This window comes from Macaca thibetana, chromosome 7, assembly GCF_024542745.1.
Source record: "Macaca thibetana thibetana isolate TM-01 chromosome 7, ASM2454274v1, whole genome shotgun sequence".
NCBI classification, from domain to species: domain Eukaryota; kingdom Metazoa; phylum Chordata; class Mammalia; order Primates; family Cercopithecidae; genus Macaca; species Macaca thibetana.
Genome location: NC_065584.1, coordinates 47,755,102 through 47,777,539, shown reverse-complemented (window position 1 = coordinate 47,777,539; position 22,438 = coordinate 47,755,102). Strand labels below are relative to the sequence as shown.

General features: G+C 35.1%; 1 protein-coding gene across 9 annotated transcripts in view; it reads left to right on the top strand.

Annotated features, from left to right (window-relative positions):
- LRRC9 (leucine rich repeat containing 9) overlaps positions 1–22,438 on the top strand; it is a 147,632-nt gene that overhangs the window by 39,899 nt on the left and 85,295 nt on the right. For 7 of the 9 annotated variants that reach the window (XM_050797772.1, XM_050797774.1, XM_050797770.1 and 4 more), the window contains 7 exons: positions 3,500–3,676; positions 4,006–4,123; positions 11,487–11,619; positions 14,064–14,186; positions 14,847–14,962; positions 18,023–18,235; positions 21,263–21,382. In XM_050797772.1, the coding sequence (XP_050653729.1) occupies positions 3,500–3,676; positions 4,006–4,123; positions 11,487–11,619; positions 14,064–14,186; positions 14,847–14,962; positions 18,023–18,235; positions 21,263–21,382 (1,000 nt within the window). The remainder of the gene's footprint in view (positions 1–3,499; positions 3,677–4,005; positions 4,124–11,486; positions 11,620–14,063; positions 14,187–14,846; positions 14,963–18,022; positions 18,236–21,262; positions 21,383–22,438) is intronic. The other 2 variants (XM_050797775.1, XM_050797776.1) reach the window with 2 other exon arrangements.

The following is a 22,438-nucleotide window of genomic DNA, read 5'->3' as shown; positions in this document are numbered from 1 at the left end:
AACATTGACTTATCTTATTAATATTTTTAAGGCTAAGGATTCAGTATTTAAATAAAAAGTATTTGAGTAGAACTAGGACTGAAAGATTTTCTGTTAAAATTACCTTTATGTCTTTAACAACAACAAAACACTGCATGTTTCTAATTGTATGTCATTATCTCTTAGCTTCACTTCTTTTATGAAATAAAATTATTATATTTTCCAGTTTTAAAAAAATCTTATTTTATAGAGACATGCTAGTTGAGTGGATTATTGCTACTATACCTTCATTATTATAGATTCATATTATTTACTGATGTGTTGCCAATTGAGTTACCCATTGACATCAGACAACATTTATCAAGTAGGGACTCCAAAGCATAAAAGATGCTGTCCTTGTGCCTGAGAAGCTGTCAACCTGGTTATAGATACAGTCTATTTACAACTTTAAAAACCTTTAAAATACCACAAAACAATATACAAGTGACTCTGTAAGTTCCTTTGGGGAAGATATGATGTTTTGTGTGTCTTACAAGTCATAACATCTAGCATGGGGCTGGATTAATAGCCCAGTATATATTTACTAGTTGAAGCTTCCATATCACTTTATAGATACTCAACAGTTTTGCTTTGATGTATATAATGACTTTCAGTAATTAATCTGCCTCTTTATAAAGATTTCATGCTATACTATCTCAAGGAGCTACAGAAGCAGAAACTTTTTGTTTTATAGGGTTTTGAAACTGTTATGATGTTGATTTAAGTCAGTAAGCCTGTAAAAATATTTATTAAACCCTTATCTAGGATTATAAAGTATATTTTAATAGATTAAGCGTCAAACATTTAAAAACATATGTATCCTACATTTGCTAAATGAGCACATTATTGTATATTAACAAAATTTGTAGGCATATTTCTATGTAACTGAATATATTAGTCATTGATACATATCATTGTGAATGTTTATATCGTCAAGTCCCGCTGAATGAATGAGGATAAGGTACACAGTTCTGCTGATTCTAAAGGATTTGAACAGGAGTTATGATTAGTTTAGAGACCATACAGTGGAGAATAATGAATCCTCTACTGTAGGTAATTACTGAATGTAATTTGGAAGGCAACAAATAGCTGCAAAAGCTTTTGTTTTGTTTTGTTTTATTGGCAGACTCTTCACCTACAGTGAAGGATCAGTGTTCTCCACTGTATGGTTTTAGACTATCATAACTTCTGTTCAGATCTTTTAAAGTCAGCTGAACTGTGTACCGCACTGCTCTTGAAGCAAATGCAGTACTCCACCACATAAGTGGTTTTGTTTGTTCTGCTTCCTTCACCCAGAATGCTTTTGCATACCTCACCCTTACTTCATCATTGCTCAGCTGTTGAATTCCTGGGCAACATAAAATATCCATGAAAAAAATCACACCTCATAGCTCCTACCTTCCTGGGGGACCAGCCTAGAAGCTAGATATTGCCTATTCATTCCTTCCACCCATTCATGAGACGCCTCAAGCCCAATATCCACTATATAGCAAAAGCTTTATCTAAAACACCTGCAGCCCTAGTTTCTATCAGAGTGCAGAAAGCTTCCAGGACATGTTATTTAGGGGAAACTTGACAGCTTTAGGCCCAGCAAATGATCCCTCTATAGGAGGGGCACTAGCTTCCCCACCTCAGATGATAATGTGGCTGTTTTAGTAGGTCCTCTGAACTGGTTAGCAGGCATCATGCTTGATTGCAACACTATTCATATCTGTCTTCTCTACCAGACTGTGAGGTCCTCTGAGATTAGTTTGATTTAGGCAGCTGTCTTTTCAACTCCAGGGGAGAAGTAATTTATAAGATCCTGGCTGCATTGATTAAGTATTTGCTTGTGAGAAATATAGATGCCCTAAGTTAGGAGCTCGCTCTTAGGCTCAAGGAGAGGCTACCCATCAGGAAGCTCACCTCTGTGACTTTAGCTCACACCCATTTCAGATCCTGGTTGATTATGTAGGTGAGGACCTAGATCTTTCATTAAAGGCAAATGTATTCCTTATAAGATCATTTACTTCCTTCTCAAGATGATCCATTTTTCAATCTCATCTCAATCTAGGTTCTGTGCTAGACAGGACCGGAATTTTATGCGTATGGCCAGGTGAGGGCAGCAGAGAGCAAACAAGCGCTTCAGTGTTCTTCACACAGCTGGCTCCTGCTGCTCCTCCTCCAATTTTCAGATCAAATATCTTAACGTCTCTGAAAGGTCTCCTCCAAGGCCCTATCTTAAGTAGGTCCCCTTTGCATTCCTTACCCCAAGCTTCTCTTCAGAGCCCTTATCAGTTTAGAAATTTTATTTCTGGCTTTACTTGTTTAGGCTTCATTAGAGCAGACATTGCCTCTTTCATATCCGTATTCATAGTCAGGAAGTTATTTCAGTAGTCCAATGAGAGATCGTGGTGATTTGGATTAGGATGGTAACAGTGGTGATGATAAAACATGATCATATTCAGGATGGATTCTAGATCTAGAGCCAGGTGAACTTCCTAAAGAATTAGATACTGGGGCCGGGTGCGGTGGCTCAGGGCTGTAATCCCAGCGCTTTGGGAGGCTGAGGCAGGCGGATCACTAGGTCAGGAGATTGAGACCATCCTGGCTAACACGGTGAAACCCCGTCTCTACTAAAAATATAAAAAATTAGCCGGGCGTGGTGGCAGACGCCTGTAGTCCCAGCTACTCGGGCGGCTGAGGCAGGAGAACGGCGTGAACCCGGGAGGCGGAGCTTGCAGTGAGCGGAGATCGCGCCACTGCCCTCCAGCCAGGGCGACAGAGCGAGACTCAGTCTCAAAAACAAAAACAAAAACAAACAAACAAAAAAGATTTGGATACTGGTAAGGAAGAAAGGAGAGGATTATTCCTACGGTTTTGACTTAAGCTACCAGTTAAATGGTGGTGCCATATACTGAGATGGAAAATACTCAGAGGAGCAAGTTTGGGGTGCAGTGTTAGTTATGTTAAGTTGGAGTCACCTATTTAATATGCAGATGGACATATCAAGTAGGTAGTTAGATATTCAAGTCTGGGTATAACCAGCTAAGTTGGGTAGAAATCAAGACTAGAAATAAAATGTTGTAATTTATCAGGATGTATATACAACCAAGGAACCACGTGAAATCATCTAGGGAGAGTGTTCATGGAAACAAGAGGAAGGCCAAAGGCTGATCCCTGGGCAGTTCAACATCTAAAAGTCTATCTGAGAAGACCCAGCAAAGAAAACTATGAAAGAGCAGCCAATAAGAGGAAGGCGTGTGTAGTTTCCCTGAAGCTAAGAAAGAACATGTTTCAGAAAGTGAGGATTGCTCAACCAACGTGTCTTCCAGGCAGAACAAATGTGCAATAAATGAATAAACAGAGCCACTATATGATTATAGTATCTTTACCAAAAAAACACAAAATATGAGCCATAGCTTTTATCATATGTAATCTTCTGTTCTTAAACATTTTAAGGAAAATCTGTTATTCATGTATATTCTGTATGCCCACATAGGTTTAATTTCTGCTATGAATTAATTCTGTCACGTTTTTGTGCCTGGGACTTCAGAACATATGGTATTACAGGAGTAAAAGTAAAACGCATCATTAAAGTTAACAACCGTATTCTGAGATTAAAATTCGAAGAGAAATTTCAAAAGTTTTTGGAGAATGAAGATATGCATGATTCAGAGTAAGAAGTTGAATTCTTTATGGAACAACTTTAAAAAGTTTGACCGTATTTGTAAAATTTCTATTTTAAAAGTTTACAGCATTAAAAATACACATATACCTTGTTAGTAAATGTTTCCTTTTTATGCATTTCCCATGGCTAGGATGACCTCATAATTTATCCACATAGGGCCTGTTTTTGAGGTTGAAGGCAGGGGAGCTATTAATAATAACACTAGAACATTGCATGTAAATGAGAAATATCCCTGGCAGGACATATGGTTATCTTATCTACGGCTAAGCTTTTGTGAAATCAATCCTCAAACTTCTTCTGTTTCACTTATTCTTAAGGAGCTACCGAAGGATGCTGGAATGCCTTTTTTATGTTTTTGATCCTGAAGTTACAGTGAAGAAAAAGCATCTTCTACAAATACTTGAAAAAGGATTCAAAGAGAGTGAAACAAGCAAGGTAGCATAGAATGTCATTTAGAATAATGCTTTCTTCCTAGCAAGTGGAGCTCTGCCACTGGTTAAGCATGATTCCCAATCCTTTTATCCATATTTATAGTAAACTTCTACTGCTGTTTCACAAAAAGCTTAGTGTTATTATGGAAAGTATAGCATCTTTCCTCTTCGGATTATACCAAAGTAAGTCTATCAATTACTACTGTCTGACCCTACTTAATCCTTCTAGGCATCTTATTTTTATGTTATGATCCTTTTGTTGATGGTTTTGAAATCTGCTTTTTAAATTGGCTATACATATTTAATCTGTTGTAAACTCTCCAGAGTCTTCACCTTGAAACAATTCAGTCACTTAACTCCACTGTACTTTGTAGCTATTGTCCTGTTTTCACTTTCTTTTTACTGCTACCATTTCTTTATTCTCTACTTCACTATTCCCCATCTTGCTGCTGATCTTGCTTTATCATTGGTAACTTCTGATGCCCCAAGTACCCAACCAATCTTTCTCAGACCTCCACCGTCTTCACGAGGCAGCTGTAGCACACTGGTGTAGAGCAGCGCTTCCCAGTTCTTTTCACATCATGACACACATAAAATGATAATATTGCTGCGTTTGGATCCTGATTTCACTCCTCAGCAGCTATGTGACTTCACCCCTCTGTTCATCTGTTTCTTCCTATCTGTAAAATGAAGATAATAATAATATCTATTTTGCAGAGTTGTTACGATTTAGTGAGATAATGCATTAAAAAGTTCTTGGATATTTGTACACCAGTGTTCATGACATCACTATTCAAATAGCCAAAAAACTAGAAACAATGCAAATATGCATCAACAGATGCATGGATAAACAAAAGTGGAATATACATACAATGGAATGCTATTCAGTCATAAAAAGAAATGAAATTCTGAAACATCCTACAACACAGAAGAACCTTGGAAACATTATGCTAGTGAAATAATAAGCCAGACGAAAATGGAAAAATATTGTAAGATTCCATGTATGTGGAGTACCTAGAATAGGCAAATTCAAAGACAGAAAGTAGAATAGAGGTTACCAGAAGCTCTGGGAGAGGAGGGGGTAGGGAGTTACTGTTTAATGGGTACAGAGTTTCAGTTTGGAATAATGAAAAAGTTCTGGAAATGGATGGTGCTGATGGTTGCACAACAATGTGAATGTACCTAATGCTACTGAATTGTATGCTTGAAAATGGCTAAAATAGGACATTCTATCTTGTGTGTATTTTGCCACAATAAAAAAAATCACCCCCCAAAAAAGCATTCCATACACTCAATGGGGAATGGGTTGGTGGGAGTAGAAGCAGATGACAAGGCACTATGTGGGGGAGTTATTGCAGCAGCTCAGGCCGTAGAGGTTGGTACTCTGCTGCAGGGTGGTGGTGAGAGTGCTCTCATTGTACTTTATGGAGAAGTAAGAAGGAGGTGAGGAATTCAGGGTTTTACAAGGCAGAGTGAATTGCTCACATTCAGTCCAGAGAACTATGAACCATTATCAGGAGAGGGTGAGGGAAGGATGAGGCTAACACTTCTGTGTTTTCCACCTACCAGCCCCTCTGCTGAGTACGTTATCTTCTGCATCTCCTAAAAGAATGAACCATCTCCTTTAATTCTCCCACAGCTCTCTGTGCTGCTCTGTCCAAAAGAGTAGCCACCACCCACATGTAACTATTAAGCATTTGAAATGTGGCTAGTCCAAATTGAGTATACTGAAAGTTTAAAACAAGCACTGTTTTTAAAGACTGAGTATGGAAAAAAACACTATAATTTTTATATTGAATACATGTTGACTTGATAGTATTTTGGACATATTAGATTAAATAAGATAATAAGATTTACCAAAAAAAATCTCTTGGACCAATGCCTGGCACCAAGAAAGTTTTTGATATTTTATTTTGAAAGTTTTAAATATTTTTATTTTTGAATTTTTATCATTGTCTGAAACATTTGACACTATTGATTGCCTTCTCCTTTTTGAAACTCTCCTTTGGCATCCATGATATTATACTATTGTTATCCTCCTATTTTTCTGATTGTTATTTGCTTCCTTTTTGTTCCCCATTTTGCCTCTAAACATGAGAATAACACAGGTTAAAGTCTCCTGATCTTCCCTTTTTTCTTCACACACCGTCAATTACTGTCATTGTTAAGATCCTAGAAATGGGAGAAACATCAGCGTGTAGCATGTAAAAGATGAGATGAGCTACATTTCTGTGCTATGATGTGTACATAATGGGTCAGGATAAATATTTATGTTCTGCATTGTTTAAGAGATGGGCTCTGATTTAAAAGACAGCTTTGTAAGCAGTTTAGAAGAGAGGTTTGGCTAAGGTTGGCAGTATCTACAGGCAGACGGCTGGCTGTAGTAGGGAAGAAGAAACTATTTGACTAACAAACATATCTAAGGTTAAGTCCACTTTCTAGTTGGAAGAGGAAGGAGCTCTTTCTGTCACTTCAGGATGAAGTGTTCAGTAGTAAGGGTGGGAGAGTATGTGAGTAAATCTGCTCACATAGCTTGATTTCATTCCCTATCAAATTGTTTGTAATCAAGGACTTGGTCAATAAACGCAAAGATTATCACATATTCCCTTATGGTTTCTCTAAAGTGTACATCTTCAGTTAGGCTATCTCTTCCTCTCTGCTGTGACACCTACAGCTGCCATTCCTGCATGGTTAATATACTTTATTCTCTTATACAGTATGTCTAAAACCAGCCTTTTAAAACTGTAAATTCAGGGTTACATGTGTAGGTTTGTTATTTAGATAAACTTGTGTCATGGGGGTATGTTGTACAGATCATTTTGTCACCCAGGTATTAAGCCTAGTACCCATTAGTTATTTTTCCGGCTCCTCTCCTTCCTCCTACCCTCCTCCCTCCAGTAGACCCCAATATCTGTTGTTCCTCTTTCTGTGTTCATGTGTTCTCATCATTTAGCTCCCACTTATTAGTGAGAAAATGTAGTATTTTGGGTTTTTGTTCCTGTGTGAGTTTGCTAAGGACAATGGCTTCCAGCTCAGGACAATGGCTTCCAGCTCCATCCATGTTCCTAGAAAGGCTGCATAGTATTCCATGGTGTATATGTATCACATTTTATTTATCCAGTCTGAGCATGTAGGTTGATTCCATGTCTTTGCTATTGTGAATAGTTTGCAATGAACATATGTATGCATGTGTCTTTACGACAGAACGATTTATATTCCTTTAGGTATATACCCAGTAATGGGATTGCTGGGTCAAATGGTAGTTCTGTTTTTAGGTCTCTGAGGAATCATCACACTGTTCTTCACAATGGTTGAACCAATTTACACTTCCACCAAAAATGTATAAGCATTCCTTTTTCTCCACAGCCTTGCCAGCCTCTGTTATTTTTTGACTTTTTAATAATAGCCATTCTGACTGAATTAGATGGTGTCTCATTGTGGTTTTGATTTGCATTTCTCTAATGATCAGTGAGGATGAGCTTTTTTTGTTATGCTTATTGAACACATGTATGTCTTCTTTTGCAAAGTGTCTGTTCATATCCTTTGCCCACTTTTTAATGGGGTGATTTTATCTTTTGTAAATGTGTTTAATTTCCTTATAGATCTGGATATTAGACCTTTGTTGGATGCACAGTTTACAAAAATTTTCTCCCATTATGTAGATTGTCTGTTTACTCTGTTGTTTCTTTTGCTATGCAGAAGTTCTTAAGTTTAATTAGATCCCATTTGTCAATTTTTGCTTTTGTTGCAATTGCTTTCGATGTCTTCCTCATGTAGTCTTCGCCCATTTCTGTGTCCAGAATGGTATTGTCTAGGTTGTGTGAGGGTTTTTACAGTTCCGGATTTTACATTTAAGTCCTTACATTTAATTCCATCTTGAGCTGATTTTTCATATATGGTGTAAGAAAGGGACCCAGATTCAATCTTCTGCATATGGCTAGCCAGTTATCCCAGCACCATTTATTGAATAGGGGTTCCTGTCCCTATTGCTTGTTTTTGTCAGCTTTGTTGAAAATGAAATGGTTGTAGGTGTGCTCCCTTATTTCCAGGCTTCCTATTCTGTTCCATTGGTCTATGTGTCTGTTTTTGTGCCAGTACCATGCTGTTTTCTTATTGTAGAACTGTAGTGTAGTTTGAAGTTGGATGGTGTGATGCCTCCAGCATTGATCTTTTCGCTTAGGATTGGCTTGGCTATTTGGGCTCTCTTTTGGTTCCAACTGAGTTGTAAAATAGTTTTTTCTAGTTCTGTGAAGAATGTCACTGGTAGTTTGATAGGAATAGCATTGACTCTATAAATTGCTTTGGGCAGTATGGCCATTTTAACAATATTGATTCTTCCTGTCCACGAGCATGGAATGTTTTTCCATTTGTTTGTGTCATCTCTAATTTTAAAACCAGCCTTTAATCTTTTTCCCATAGCAGCTCTCTCCTGGTCTTCTTTCCTAATTTCTATAACAATACTGTCATTTCCTTCACTGAACATGCTCAAAGTCTTGGAATTATGTTCAACCCCTCCCTTTTCCATTATCCCCACATCTAATAATTTTCCAGTGGTTCTTCACTTCTCTCCCTAATCCCATTGTCTGCCACCACTTTCAACCCTTAGAACTTTCCTTCTAATCTTTGCCATTGTTTCCTAATAGGCAACATTGCCCTTGGTCATGCCCCCTAGTTCTTCCATTTTTCACAGTACAAACAAATTAATCTTTCTTAAAACATGATTTTCATAGTGCACATTGCACTGTGTCCATGATGAGAAACTTTCAGTAGCTTCCCATTACATATAATGATGATGTCCACATTCCTCTGCCTGGCATTGAAGGCCTCTGACAACCCTCACAATCTAGCTTCAACCTATCTCCCTATTACCAAATATGCCAAGTGCCCCTAATGAATTATGTAGTCTACTTGTGATTCTCCTAAGTACAGCTCATACCTCCCTTTGATGAAATGCTGTTTTCTATTTTTTCCTTGTAACAGACTTACTGATCATTGCAGTCCCAGCTCAAGGGCTTCTTCCTTTGTGTGACTTTTCCTGAATTTTCAAACAGTAGGTGCCCTTTTACCTAGTTTGCAGGTTAACCCAAAAAGTCAGTTAAAATGGAGAACTGTAAACAAATCGTTTACTTAACAAATCCTTTAATATAACTTAAAACATAAATTTACATTCATGTGTCAATCTTCTATGTAGGGCCAAAGGCTTTGACTATGAAATTGGAACTCTTACTAGTCTTTCTTGTATCAGCCATAACCATGTTTCATATTAGTTTTGGTTTCCTTAAAGTTGAGCATGCCCTTAAAGATTCTTGCAAAGTAACTCGAATGTAAGAATCCTTTTAGTTTGTCTGATTCCCCCTACTACCCCAAACTTTTGCATTTGCTTTGTCTACACATGCCTTGCCAGAAGTTTTTAATGATTATCTTCTATTGAATTTTACTCATTTTTCCAAAATTGTTCAAAGAAACAACTCCTCTTCTATTTTATAGCTTTAAATAATATATGTAATTTCATAACAACTACAACTGGCATAAGCAAGTCTGGGAACAAAATTAACTGACTCTTGGTAAGCATACAACACAGCTGGATACAGTAGAAGTACATCTGTGTTTTTAAAAGTTCCATTTTATCCCTGAATAGCCATCATACTATGAGTTATATAGACAACAGAAAATACTGGTTAATCCTGCAAACTGGTTAAGTGTTAGTTAAGTGGTGATCAACTGAGAATTTTTATTGTAACACATTTGTTTTATTTACGTATAATCATTTGTGTGCATTTTTCTACCAGTTTGTAAGCGCAGGATCTGTATTTATAGAGTAGATTCTTAGTAGAAATCTAGTGAAGGAATGGATGTTAGATAGATGGATAGCAATCACACCTATTTGCATACCTTCATATGTTTTCCTCCTCTTAAAATATAATTTCATTTTAAATTTCTGATTATTTGAATTATGTCCAATCTTCAAAGCCTACCCATGATTTCATTACCTCTATAAACTCCTTCCTAATCCCTTAAGTTAGAAAGTATATCTTATTTGACACATCTTGTGATGCCTTGTATTTTTTTAATTATCGTGTATAGTTTCTATCTTTGCCTTTCTTAACTGAGGACCAAGACTATACTGTAACCTTACAATGTCATGCACATGGGTTATATCAAATGGATATTTAGTGGTGTTCATTGAAAGTCTAAGAAGGTTACTTACTGGGGTGTGGAATTTGTGGTCAGATAAGCCCTATTAGAGTATAGTCATCCATCAGTATCTCCGGGGGATTGGTTCCAGGACTCATGCAGATACCAAAATCTGCAAATACACAAGTTCATTATATAAAATGGTGCAGTATTTGCATATAACCTACACATATCCTCCTGTGTACTCTAAAACTCCTCTAGACTACTTATAATGCAATGAGAATACTATTTAAATAGTTGTTATACTGCATTGTTTACTATTTGTATTATTTTGTACTGCATTTTTTTCCTAAATATTTTCAGTCCATGGTTGGTTGAATCCTCAGATATGGGAACTGTGGACATGGAGGGCTGACTGTATTTATTTTTTAAGAATTTCTTTGGATTGCAGATTTCAATAAAAAAATAGTAATTTGGCATTTACAGATAAGACATAATTCTAAGTAATTTGGCTATTAATGTTAAACAAATAGTAATTTCAAACCTTTGAGATTGTGACAAGGACAAATAGACCTGAGTTCAAATCATGACTTTGCCAATTACTAGTTCTGTCCTTGGAGAGATCGTATAATCGCTTTTAGCTCTAGTTTTCTTACTACTAAAATCTAAAAATAGAGATTTTTGGTTATTAGAGCTGTTTTCACGGCAAGCAGGTAATGTGAACATTACTGATAGAATACTTTCAAGAAATAAAGTTAGTCACAATACAAACTAGGACTTCCGTGGCTTAGCACATGAAAAGTGTTTTGTTTCTGGAAAACAATGTAGATTATTAGACCAAAAAATTATAGTATAAATAAGAATCTTCACTGATATAATACCTCATTCCATTAGATTTTCTTTTTGGAGTTAGCAAGATTACTAGTGGAGTACTCACTGAAAGCTATTGCTCTTGCTTCACATAGTGTTGTCAGTCTTGACTGTGGCTGCTTTTCCAGGAACAATTTTTGTTCTGCATCACCTTTTATTAACCTATTTGCATATGAATTTAAGATATATAAATGGCTTTGCCAAATGAAGTTGCACATGAAGGTTATCTATTTCTTTTCAGTGAGTCTGGCCTGCAGATTTCTTTGCCCAGACACATAAACATAAAATAATAAACCCTCTGTATTGAAGTTGAAGTATTGTCAATTTTATAAAAATACTCAGACTTTGTTTTTTCTTTGCAGTTGCCTCTCAAAAAAGAAGCCGTCATTCTTTCTAACAGTTTAAGTATAAGTGAGTGTCCCAGAATTGAATTTTTACAGCAAAAGCACAAAGATGAGAAGAAAAACTCTCTTAAGCATGAGCTCTTCAGACATGGTAAATACAAATATGCCATGTTTCTGAACTTTTAAGTTCTAAGTCTTCAAATTCATTAATTATCTTCATATCATTTATGATACTTGGTTTTATCAACCAAGGAGATGTTCTTCAAACCATTTTATTTCATATTTACCAGTGTAGTAATACATGACTTTCTCATCATTAATTTAGCCACACTTTTAACAGATACTTACTGAGTGATTATTATGTCAGCATTAAGAGGAACATTTGTTACTCAGATATTTAATTCAACTTTTCAAGGACATTTTTCACAGTCTGCTTTTGTTCATTATGTTGTCTCGCAAAAACTCAGCATATATATTATATTACATATAATATACATATTATATAACATATATATGTAGTGCATATATAAAAAATATATTATATATATGCTATATATATATTATATATATATATGCACTACACAAACACCAAATTCACAGAAAAAAGAATTTGGCCCATATATGTGATAATTATATAATAATTATATAAAGTACTTCGGAAGGTAGGCCTGATTTGTCCTGAATCATCATAATGTAAGATGATAAGAAAACCTGCGTTTAGGTTAAAATTAGCTAAAGACAAATTGGAAAGTGTATGGATTGCTTTATAACTTGTAAGACAAATTTTTGATAACTTACTCATAGTTACTAGTACTTCATTTGCAGCTTGAATATGTAGAAATATAAGTACACAAACCAATTTATAGGACACTTCTGGGAAAGATTCCCTGGTCCCACGGATTGGGTAAAAAAACTACAGCTTATCATGTCCTTCTTGCCTCACCCTCTTCCACTACACATTCTTTAGTTCCACAAGTATTTATTGAATGCTTATTGTGTGTTAGGCACCGGAAGGGATACAGTCTATGCAAACTAGACAGTTTCATCTTTATGGTGCTTATAAATATTAATAATCACAAATATAAAATCATAGTATCATATAGGAGCTATAAACATATAGTATTAATGCATAGTACCAAAGAATGTGTAATATGGACAATAGATCAGGTCAGGGAGTAAGGAACACCTATTCTTTAGTCTCAACCATCCAACCTACTAAAGCAGGGTCTCCAATCCCTGGCCTCCGACTGGTTGCAGTTTGTGGCCTATTAGGAACCTGGCCACACAGCAGGAGGTGAGCAGGGGGCAAGTGAGCAAAGCTTCATCTTTATTTACAGCCACTCCCCATCATTCGCATTACCGCATGAGCTCCACCTCCTGTCACATCAGTGACAGCATTAGATTCTTATAGGGGCGCAAACCCTATTGTGAACTGCACATGCGAGGGATCTGGGTTGTGTGCTCCTTATGAGAACCTAATGCCTGATAATATGTCACTTGTCTCCCATCACCCCCAGACGGGACCATCTAGATGCAGGAAAACAAGCTCAGGGCTCCCACTGATTCTACATTATGGTGAGTTGTATAATTATTTCATTATATGTTACAATGTAATAATAATAGAAATAAAGTACACAATAAATATAATACACTTGAATCATCCTGAAACCATCCTCCCATCCCCAGTCTCCGGGAAAATTGTCTTCCATGAAACCAGTCCCTGGTGCCAAAAAGGTTGGAGACCACGGTACTAAAGAAATTGTGTTAACTTAATTCTATAAGAATGACATTCTAGGTTCCAGAATGCTAAGGTGAATCATTCTGAACTAAACTATATGTGTTTTGCAGTTTTTTTATTCAGTTAATAATAATTATAAAATTAAGCAGGTTATTTAGTCTAGAAAGAACTCCTTAACTCCTTACTTGAAAAAAACCTTTCGTTCTTTATCATTCTTCTCCATTTTCATATTAAGAATACCTCATAATGTTCTGCTAGATCCTTCTGGAATGTTTTCCAAAACAATTAGGTTCTCCTAATTTGCATTTTATATCTTGTACATAGTAAAAGCAAACAAAATTTATTTGAATGTTTTATGTATTATGATTATAAATTATGTTTTTAGATTCTTGACTTTAGGATTTAATGAATCCCAAGGATCCTTAAGAATCTAAAGGGAAACGAAATGTTTATTCATTAAGTAGACATATATCGAGTGTCTCCTACCATCTAGGCTATGTGCTAGGTGCTACTGAACCTTTACCCAGTTAACAACAACAAAAATTTATTTTTAACTACTTAAAAAACCTTGCTAAATTAATGTGTTCTTTCCTCCACCCTCTTCTGTAAAGCTTTGCTTGATATAATCACACAACACCTCTTTTATAATCATTTCATTTATTCAATAAATATTTGTTGAGCATCTATTTTGGATCGAGCAATGTGCTATGCGCTGTACAGTAGCAAACAAGAGAGCCAGCATCTCTGTGTTTACAGAACATACATACAGTTTAGTCTTTAAGCCAATAAAGAAGGTTATGTTGGAAAATTATTAAAGTTAATTATTCTTAAGAATTGCTTCTTTTTTTCATATTTAGGCATCCTCCTCATTACAAAAGTTTTCCTTGGCCAGAGTGCTCAGGCCCATGAAAAAGAATCCATCAGTCAATCCAACTACCCAATGGTTAATTCAGTGTTCATTCCTCGGAAATATTTACTAAGTATGTCTGTCATAAAGATTAATGTGGTTTCATTTCTCTGAATGAAAAATGTTTGTGTTTAATACGGATACTCACAGTTTTATTTCTACTTAACAAAGTTTGCAGAATTTTCTACAAAAATCTGTTACTAGCCACTAATAATTTTTATGTTTCCTACCTTAAAGACATTTATGTATGGGTGTGGGTAGATAATCTGGCAAATTTTAATGTAATTATCTATTTGTGTGTGTGTGTGTGTGTGTGTGTGTGTGTGTTCATTTTCAAAGAATTAAAAAACCACCCAACTTTTAACAAGAGTTTTAGAGAAATACGTTTGTCAAAATTACATGGCCACACATGGAATAGAAAAGTGAAAAAGTATGAAAAGGAAAAGGATATGAATAAAATTAAGCACTACTAGTCTATGTAGTAAAAGGATGACTAGTAAGTATTTATATAACTAAAAAGCTAGAGTGGAAAAGATGAAAGAAAAAATCCTCAATAATATAACTGTTGCAACTTACTGACTTTGTTATTTATTAAAAATGAAAGAAAAAATCTTCAGTAACATAACTGTTGCAACTTATTGAGTTTGTTATTTATTAATCTATGTAAGAATGAAAAAGTATCTTTCAATTTGAGGCAATGTGTTTGCTTTGCTTGTTTTTGTTTTTACTCTAGATTCTGTTATGGGACAAAGAAACTGTGATTGCAGTGTTCGGCAGTGCAAGTGGTTTGTCTTTGATCATGACCTTGTTTTGCCAGAATACGTTGTTGAATTTGAGTATATTACAATGGTATGAATTGTTACATATTTTTAAAGTCTAGAATTCCTTAAATGGGAACAGAGTGGTAATTTGAAGTCAAATAATGCTATGTCAAGTTTATATTATGTGCCTGTGTGTATAATTGCTATTTTGTGAATAACTTAATTTTCAAAACAAGTCATTATGACAACTAATATTTTTTAGGCAAATAATCAAATGATTAATATATGGCTGTACTCTCACTGGAAAAGATTGAGTCTACTTTGAATATTCAAAATACATTGAAACTACATTGAAGAATAAACATGAACATTTTGCCCTCACTTTAACCTCACTGCCTGCCATTCTCCTTCACCAGGGAATGCACTGTTAACAGTTTTATGGGTTTGCTTTCAATCCTTTTTCTATGCATTTGCATATATAATAACAGATACCATTTGACATAGTAGAAATAAGGTCTAAGTATTCTGTGATTTTTTTGCCTTTAACAGTATGTTTTGAACATATTTCCACTGTAGTACATATAGATGGGTATTTCATTATTTTGGTGGCTGTATATTATTCAGTAATACTAATTTATTTAACTAGTCCCCTGTTGATAGATTGTGTCCATATTTATTATTTAAAATAATATTTCAGTGAACATCATTGTGGATGTATCTTTATACAAATATGGAAGTTTCTCTACAGGATAGATTTGTAAAACTTGGAGAGTCAAAGGATATATGCATCTTAAATTTTGTTAGATTTTGCCAAATTCTCTCCACAAAGACTTGACTGTTTTACAAATTTCCAAGTGTGTTTGACAGTGCATGCCCCATTACATTTGCCAACACAAGATATTATCAGTCTCTTTTGGCCAGTATGGCAGGCAAAAAACAAGATATTTTATTCTGTCATATGCTTAAAGTTATTTAGAGTTGTATGAACCAACTGTTATATATTTTGACCATTTTCTATTAAAGTCTGTCTTTCTTGTATTCATTGGGAAAATCCTTACATACATTCTAGATATTAGTACTTTATCTTAGCCCAGGCATGGTGGCTAACACCTATAATCCCAGGAGTTCAAGGTGAGAGGATTACTTGAGCCCAGGAGTTTGAGACCAGCCTGGGCAACATAGTGAGACCTTGTCTCTACAAAAAAATTTAAAAATTAAAAAAATTAAAAATCATTTATCTTATATATGTTGCAAATATTTTCTGTCACTTGCCTTTTAATTTTAATTGTAAGAAAAAACTCGTCATTTTAATTTGTAATTCACAAGTTAATTTTTAAGAGGTCAGCTCTCTCAATCTTATCCTGTATGGATTCTGAATTTTATGTCTTATTTCAAAAAGCCTGTAATAAATATTCTTTATTTTCTTACAATACTTACATAACTTGTTTTAAAGCCTTTAACTTTTTAAATCCATCTAGAAATTGTTTTATGGTGTGTGAGGTAGAAAAGTGGTCAATTTTTTAAATGAATAAATACTTATTTAGGCATTACCTTTTCTGCTCTATTTTGAAATACAATCTTTATTATTAAAATTATTTGCATACATTAGGAATCTGTCTATATGAATCTATTCTGTTCCATCGAGCTCTTTCATCTAATTTTGTATCACTATCATATTTGTTTTGGTTATTACAAACTTCATATATCTTGATATGTGATAAGGAAAATCCCCTTCCTCTGTCCCCACTCATCTTTTTAAACTGTTTTTGACTATTCTTAAACAGTATCTTTTTCCAAATAAAATTTAGAACAGCTTGTCAAGCTCTATTTTAAAATCCTATTAAAATATGATTGAAATTATATTGAATTTAAAACTTAATTTGGTGTGAACTGACTACTTTGCAGTATTGGACTTCTTGTTCTAGGAACATGATAGTCTATCTACTCCATTTACTCAGGTCCTGTCTTATAGTTTTCTTTATATAGGTCTCCAACATTTCTTGTTAAGTTTAGTTCTGGGCATTTATATGTTATATTGCTATAATGAATAGGATTATATTAGTCAAGTATGCCTTTAGCAAAAGATACAGAAACCCAGACAAACAGTAAGCAGATAGAAGTTCATTTAACTCACATAACAAGTCAAGAGATGGGCAATACCTGGCAGTTGTGACCATTCAATGATGTCAGCAAAGACCTATCATCCTCCTCCTGCTTGCCACTTTATGAGCTCTTTGGATGTGATGATTCAATTCTTTCTTCTCTTCTGGAAAGCTTGCTTCTCTTAGTTCCTTGGTTATTTCTTCTCTTCCGTTCTCTATTAGGCCCTCTAGAACACCCCTATTAGTTAAATATTGGATGTTCCAAATTGATCCTTCATGCCTTTTAATTTTTTCTCTTCTATTTTATACTCTATTGTAAAATTATTTGTTTTGAAATATTTTCTCAATCTTAGCTTCAACATTGCTAATTTGATCTGCTACCATATCCACTTGTTTCTCAGGGTATTTACTAAATTTTTATTTCAATAATTGTTTTTATTTTAGCTTCGAAGTGTATGGCCTTTTCTTTTCCATAGCAGCTTATTCTTTTATCACAGATACTTTATTGTCCTAGATTTTTAAAAATTCTCTGATGAAGTATTTTCATTTCTTCTAGAACCAGTTCTGTTTATGTGGCTCTTGCTCATTCATCCACAATTCTTACCATAATTACTGAATTACCTGATAATTAAGGTAACTAATTGCTCTTTGTTCAAGTTTCTCTGGATCTGATTTTAAAAGTGTTTATCTCCTGCATATTCTTTAGCCAGAGGTTACATTTCTGATCCTGTTTACCTGTCAATTCAGTCCTTTCTGATTTATGTGTCACAATTTCTAGACCTTTGTAGGTACCCTCTTCACTGTTATGAAATATTTTAAAATTATCTTTTGCCAGTTTTAAGAAATTTTCAGTGGGTGGGAATAGATACACCATGCGTAGCCTACAATTTTAATCTGTTCTCATAGATGTCCTAATGTGATTCTGATAATCACAGATATGACTGTATAACTAAAAATGTCAACTCATCTTTTCTACATAGCCTGTTTGTTTTTCAAAATGATAAATACAGCAACTGATTTTGCAATATTTTTAATACATTTTTTAGGTCAAGTCACCCTCTTTATTTTCTGTATTCAACAATGTTATTCTAGAAGAAAGCAAAAAAACCCCAGAAGGATCAGTATTTTCCAAGGATTTGAAATTTGATGAGGAAGTTATAAAAATGGAGCCCAGAATCAAGGCCCGACCAAAACTGATTAGTTTGGATGATAAAACAATACTTTCCCTTGCAAAAACTAGCGTTTACAGTCATATTGTGGTGAGTATTGTGAGGAATACAGCTTTGAAACAGAAATCTTGAATTTGGAATCAGAATCTAGCATGTGAAGTCAAAAGATACTAAACTGCCTGTCTGATGATGCCAGGTACAATGCTACCTAAAGTGCCCATTTCTCTTTTTCTACAAGGATTAAAACAGTGCTCTCTAGTAGTAATATAATGTGAACCGCGTATGTAATTTTTACTTCTCTAGTGGCTGTTTTTAAAAGTATTTTTAAAAAGTAAAATTAATTTTAATAATACATTTTATTTAACTGAAATGTCTTAGTTTGTTTTCTATTTCTAAAACAAAATACCACAGAGTGAGTAATTTATAAAGAAAATACGTTTTTTTAGCTCATCGTTCTGGAGGCTAGGACATCCAAGAGCATGGTGCCTGCATCTGGTGAGGGCCTCTTGCAGTGTCATAAAATGGCAGTGGGCATCACATGGCAATAAGGCAAGAGCAACAGATCCAGATAGAGCTGGTTTTATAACAAATTTACTCCCAAGATAATAGACCCACTCCTCTGAAAGTGACATTGGTCCATTCATGAAGGCAGAAGGATTAAGTTTCCAACACGTGAACTTTTGGGGGACACATTCAAACTATAGCACTTGCATATCTAAAATATTAGCATGTTGACATGGAACCAGTATGAATATTCATTAATGAGGTAATTTCATCCTAACTCTTAATTCTGAAGTATATTTACACTCTGAGCACATTAAGACTAGTCACATTTCAAGTGCTCAATAGCCATTTGAGGTGGCCTTCCAATTAGCAAGGGATTTTATTCCTGAATAACCAGTCAGCTCTCTTTAATAAGATAAAGGCAGATAAGTTTTTAATAAGCTTCTAGAATTAATCAACATAGAATATGGGATCTTTACAAAATTAATCAACAGAAATCAGGTTACTTATTAAAGTGACTTACTTTATGCTGAGACAATTCTATTGAGATATTAGGCCTACTTCCATGTCTGACTTTTAGATGTGTTCATTTCAGATCTGCTGCTACCACTCTATCCAAACTACTACAATTTCTGACCTAGACTATTACCCCAGCCTTCCAACCAGACTCTCTGTACTCTACTATTGCAATATTGCACAACTCCAGAAGGCAAAATTCACATTATATTCTCTTTAGTGTACCCTTTGAGTGCCATTCATTATATAACTGAATAGAACTCAATACAAGATAAGGGGAGTAGGATGCCTCTAGAGTTATGCAACAGAGGCCCTGTCCTGTGTCTGTAAATGTGCAGTATAATAAGAGCAATCTTCTGGCTGACAGTACTGAGAAATTGTTATTTCTGCACTATAATATCTAGATTTACTATTTTAGTAAGAAATTAGTTTACCTGCATCAAAAACATCAATTTAGTGGAGGAAATAGATATGTGAACACATGTGGGAAGCTCAGGGTTACTGGGAGAGATTTATAGAAAGAGGTGAGCTTTGAGTGGATTTCTGAAGGACATGAGAAATTTAGTTGTTTACATCTTCCAGACAGATAAAATATTCTTACCTGTAGAAACATGGTTTTGAAACATCCAGATGTCTTCAGGGAACACTGAAAAATTTAGTATGCCAAGAATATAGTGTTACAGTGGTGGAGGGTAAAGATGTAGGTTGGAATTCAAGAAAGACACTTGAAGCCAGGGCTGGAAGAGTATGAGGTTGTAGCCAAATTAGGATGGATTTTGGAAACCAAATTTTAAAGTTTAGATTCTTCTGTTTAAGGAACAGACTCTCTTTAAAGACCCTAACTTTGATAGCTTATGAATGGAATTAACTGAAATCAGACTGGTGGTATAGAAATTCAGTAGAAAACTATTGCACTATCCAAAAGAAAAATCCATTCATTTCTTCTCTGGATAACCAGAAAACCAGCTGCACCATTATATCACCACTACCACTGCCTAAGTCTGCTAAGGCACTGATAGTGGTGATGTAATGGTGTGGCCTGTTTGAGAAACAGCTCTACAGTCAAATGTATAAAGAAAAGAGGGAAATGGGGTGATCAGCAGTATGTTAGATAGTGAAGCTCTGTATCAGACACATAGGGAAGATAAATTCAGTTGTGGACAGGTTAAATGTAAGGGTTCTGTAGAATATATCATGGATGATACCCATATGTAACTTGTAAAATCACTAGTCTGCATAAATTGGCCTTTAACAATTTTAGCTAATTTTGACAGCTATTAGAAATTTAATTGTTTCTCCCTTCTAGGAATTTTGTTATGTCCACAATATAAGGCATAATGGTGGTGGTGAATGAAGATAGCTGGGAGATAGATACTCGATACTGTAGTCAGTTGCATTAATACATTTTCTTGTACCCTTGTTTATTCTGTGAGCTATACATGAATACAGTCTTCACGTGATATCACTCATAATGGTATAAAGACAGAAAACCATATAGGCATCAGGATCTCTCCTTTAGTATAAATGTATAATAACATTTGTTTTTATATAGCCTAGAATGAAATGGACAAGAAAAGTCTGGGCCAAATTCTGATGTAGGTGTTGTCTTAAACAATCTCCCACCTCCTCCTTTGACCTTCTGTCCTCCTACTTCAACACCCTCAGCCTTTCTTCTTTGGTTTGGTGCCCTCATACATTTTCCTGCCATCGCTCTTCCATAAGGTATCCTACCTGATACCCCAAATTTTTATGGTCTCCATTGTTCACTGGTTAGCCTGAGAAATAGATCTACCCTAATAAATATCTTAACACATATATTTGTTTTCTAAAAAGAATTTCATGCCAATTGCTGATAAACTTAGACCAAGTGAGAAATCATATTAATCAAGAACCACGTCTAGTGATACTATTACAAACTATCTTTTTACATGATAGATTTTTTCCTTTTTGACAGTTTCTTAATGTTATTTAAAATAACATATATTTTGTAGCATACTGACTCAAATAATTGTTCTAAACATTTTAGATATCCACACTTCAGTTTGATGTAGAACGTAACCTGTATTATTTTTTAATGTATATTTTATTTTACTTCAGAGTCTGAATCTACATGGAAACAGCTTGAGTAAATTGAGAGATCTCTCCAAGTTAACAGGACTTCGAAAACTAAATATTAGCTTTAATGAATTTACCTGTTTAGATGATGTATACCACTTGGTAAGAACTGTTCCTTTGAATCTAAAAAAGTGAAACTCATAGAAGCAGAAAGTAGAATGGTGGTTATCAGGGTCTAAGGGCTAGGGGAAATGGGGAGATATTGGTCAAGGGGTATAAACTTTTAGTTATAAATTAGACAAGTTCTAGGTATCTAATGCACAGCAAGGGTGGTGATGGATGTGTTAATTTGATTACGGTAATCATTACACAGCTATATAAAATCATTACATTATACACCTTGAACATCTGCCAATTTTTTTTTCATTATTATACTTTAAGTTCTAGGGTACATGTGCACAATGTGCAGGTTTGTTACATATGTATACATGTGCCATGTTGGTGTGTTGCACCCATTAACTGGTCATTTACATTAGGTATATCTCCTAATGCTATCCCTCCCCCCACCCCCTCCCCACAATAGGCCCTGGTGTGTGATGTTCCCCTTCCTGTGTCCAAGTGATCTCATTGTTCAGTTCCCACCTATGAGTGAGAACATGCGGTGTTTGGTTTTCTGTTCTTGTGACAGTTTGCTGAGAATGATGGTTTCCAGCTGCATCCATGTCCCTACAAAGGACACGAACTCATACTTTTTTATGGCTGCATAGTATTCCATGATGTATATGTGCCACATTTTCTTAATCCAGTCTGTCACTGATGGACATTTGGGTTGATTCCAAGCCTTTGCTATTGTGAATAGTGCTGCAATAAAGATATGTGTGCATGTGTCTTTATAGCAGCATGATTTATAATCCTTTGGGTATATCCCCAGTAATGGGATGGCTGGGTCAAATGGTATTTCTAGTTCTAGATCCTTGAGGAATCGCCACACTGTTTTCCACAATGGTTGAACTAGTTTACAGTCCTACCAGCAGTGTAAAAGTGTTCCTATTTCTCCACATCCTCTCCAGCACCTGTTGTTTCCTGATTTTTTAATGATTGACATTCTAACTGGTGTGAGATGGTATCTCATTGTGGTTTTGATTTGCATTTCTCTGATGGCAAGTGATGATGAGCATTTTTTCATGTGTCTGTTGGCTGTATGAATGTCTTCCTTTG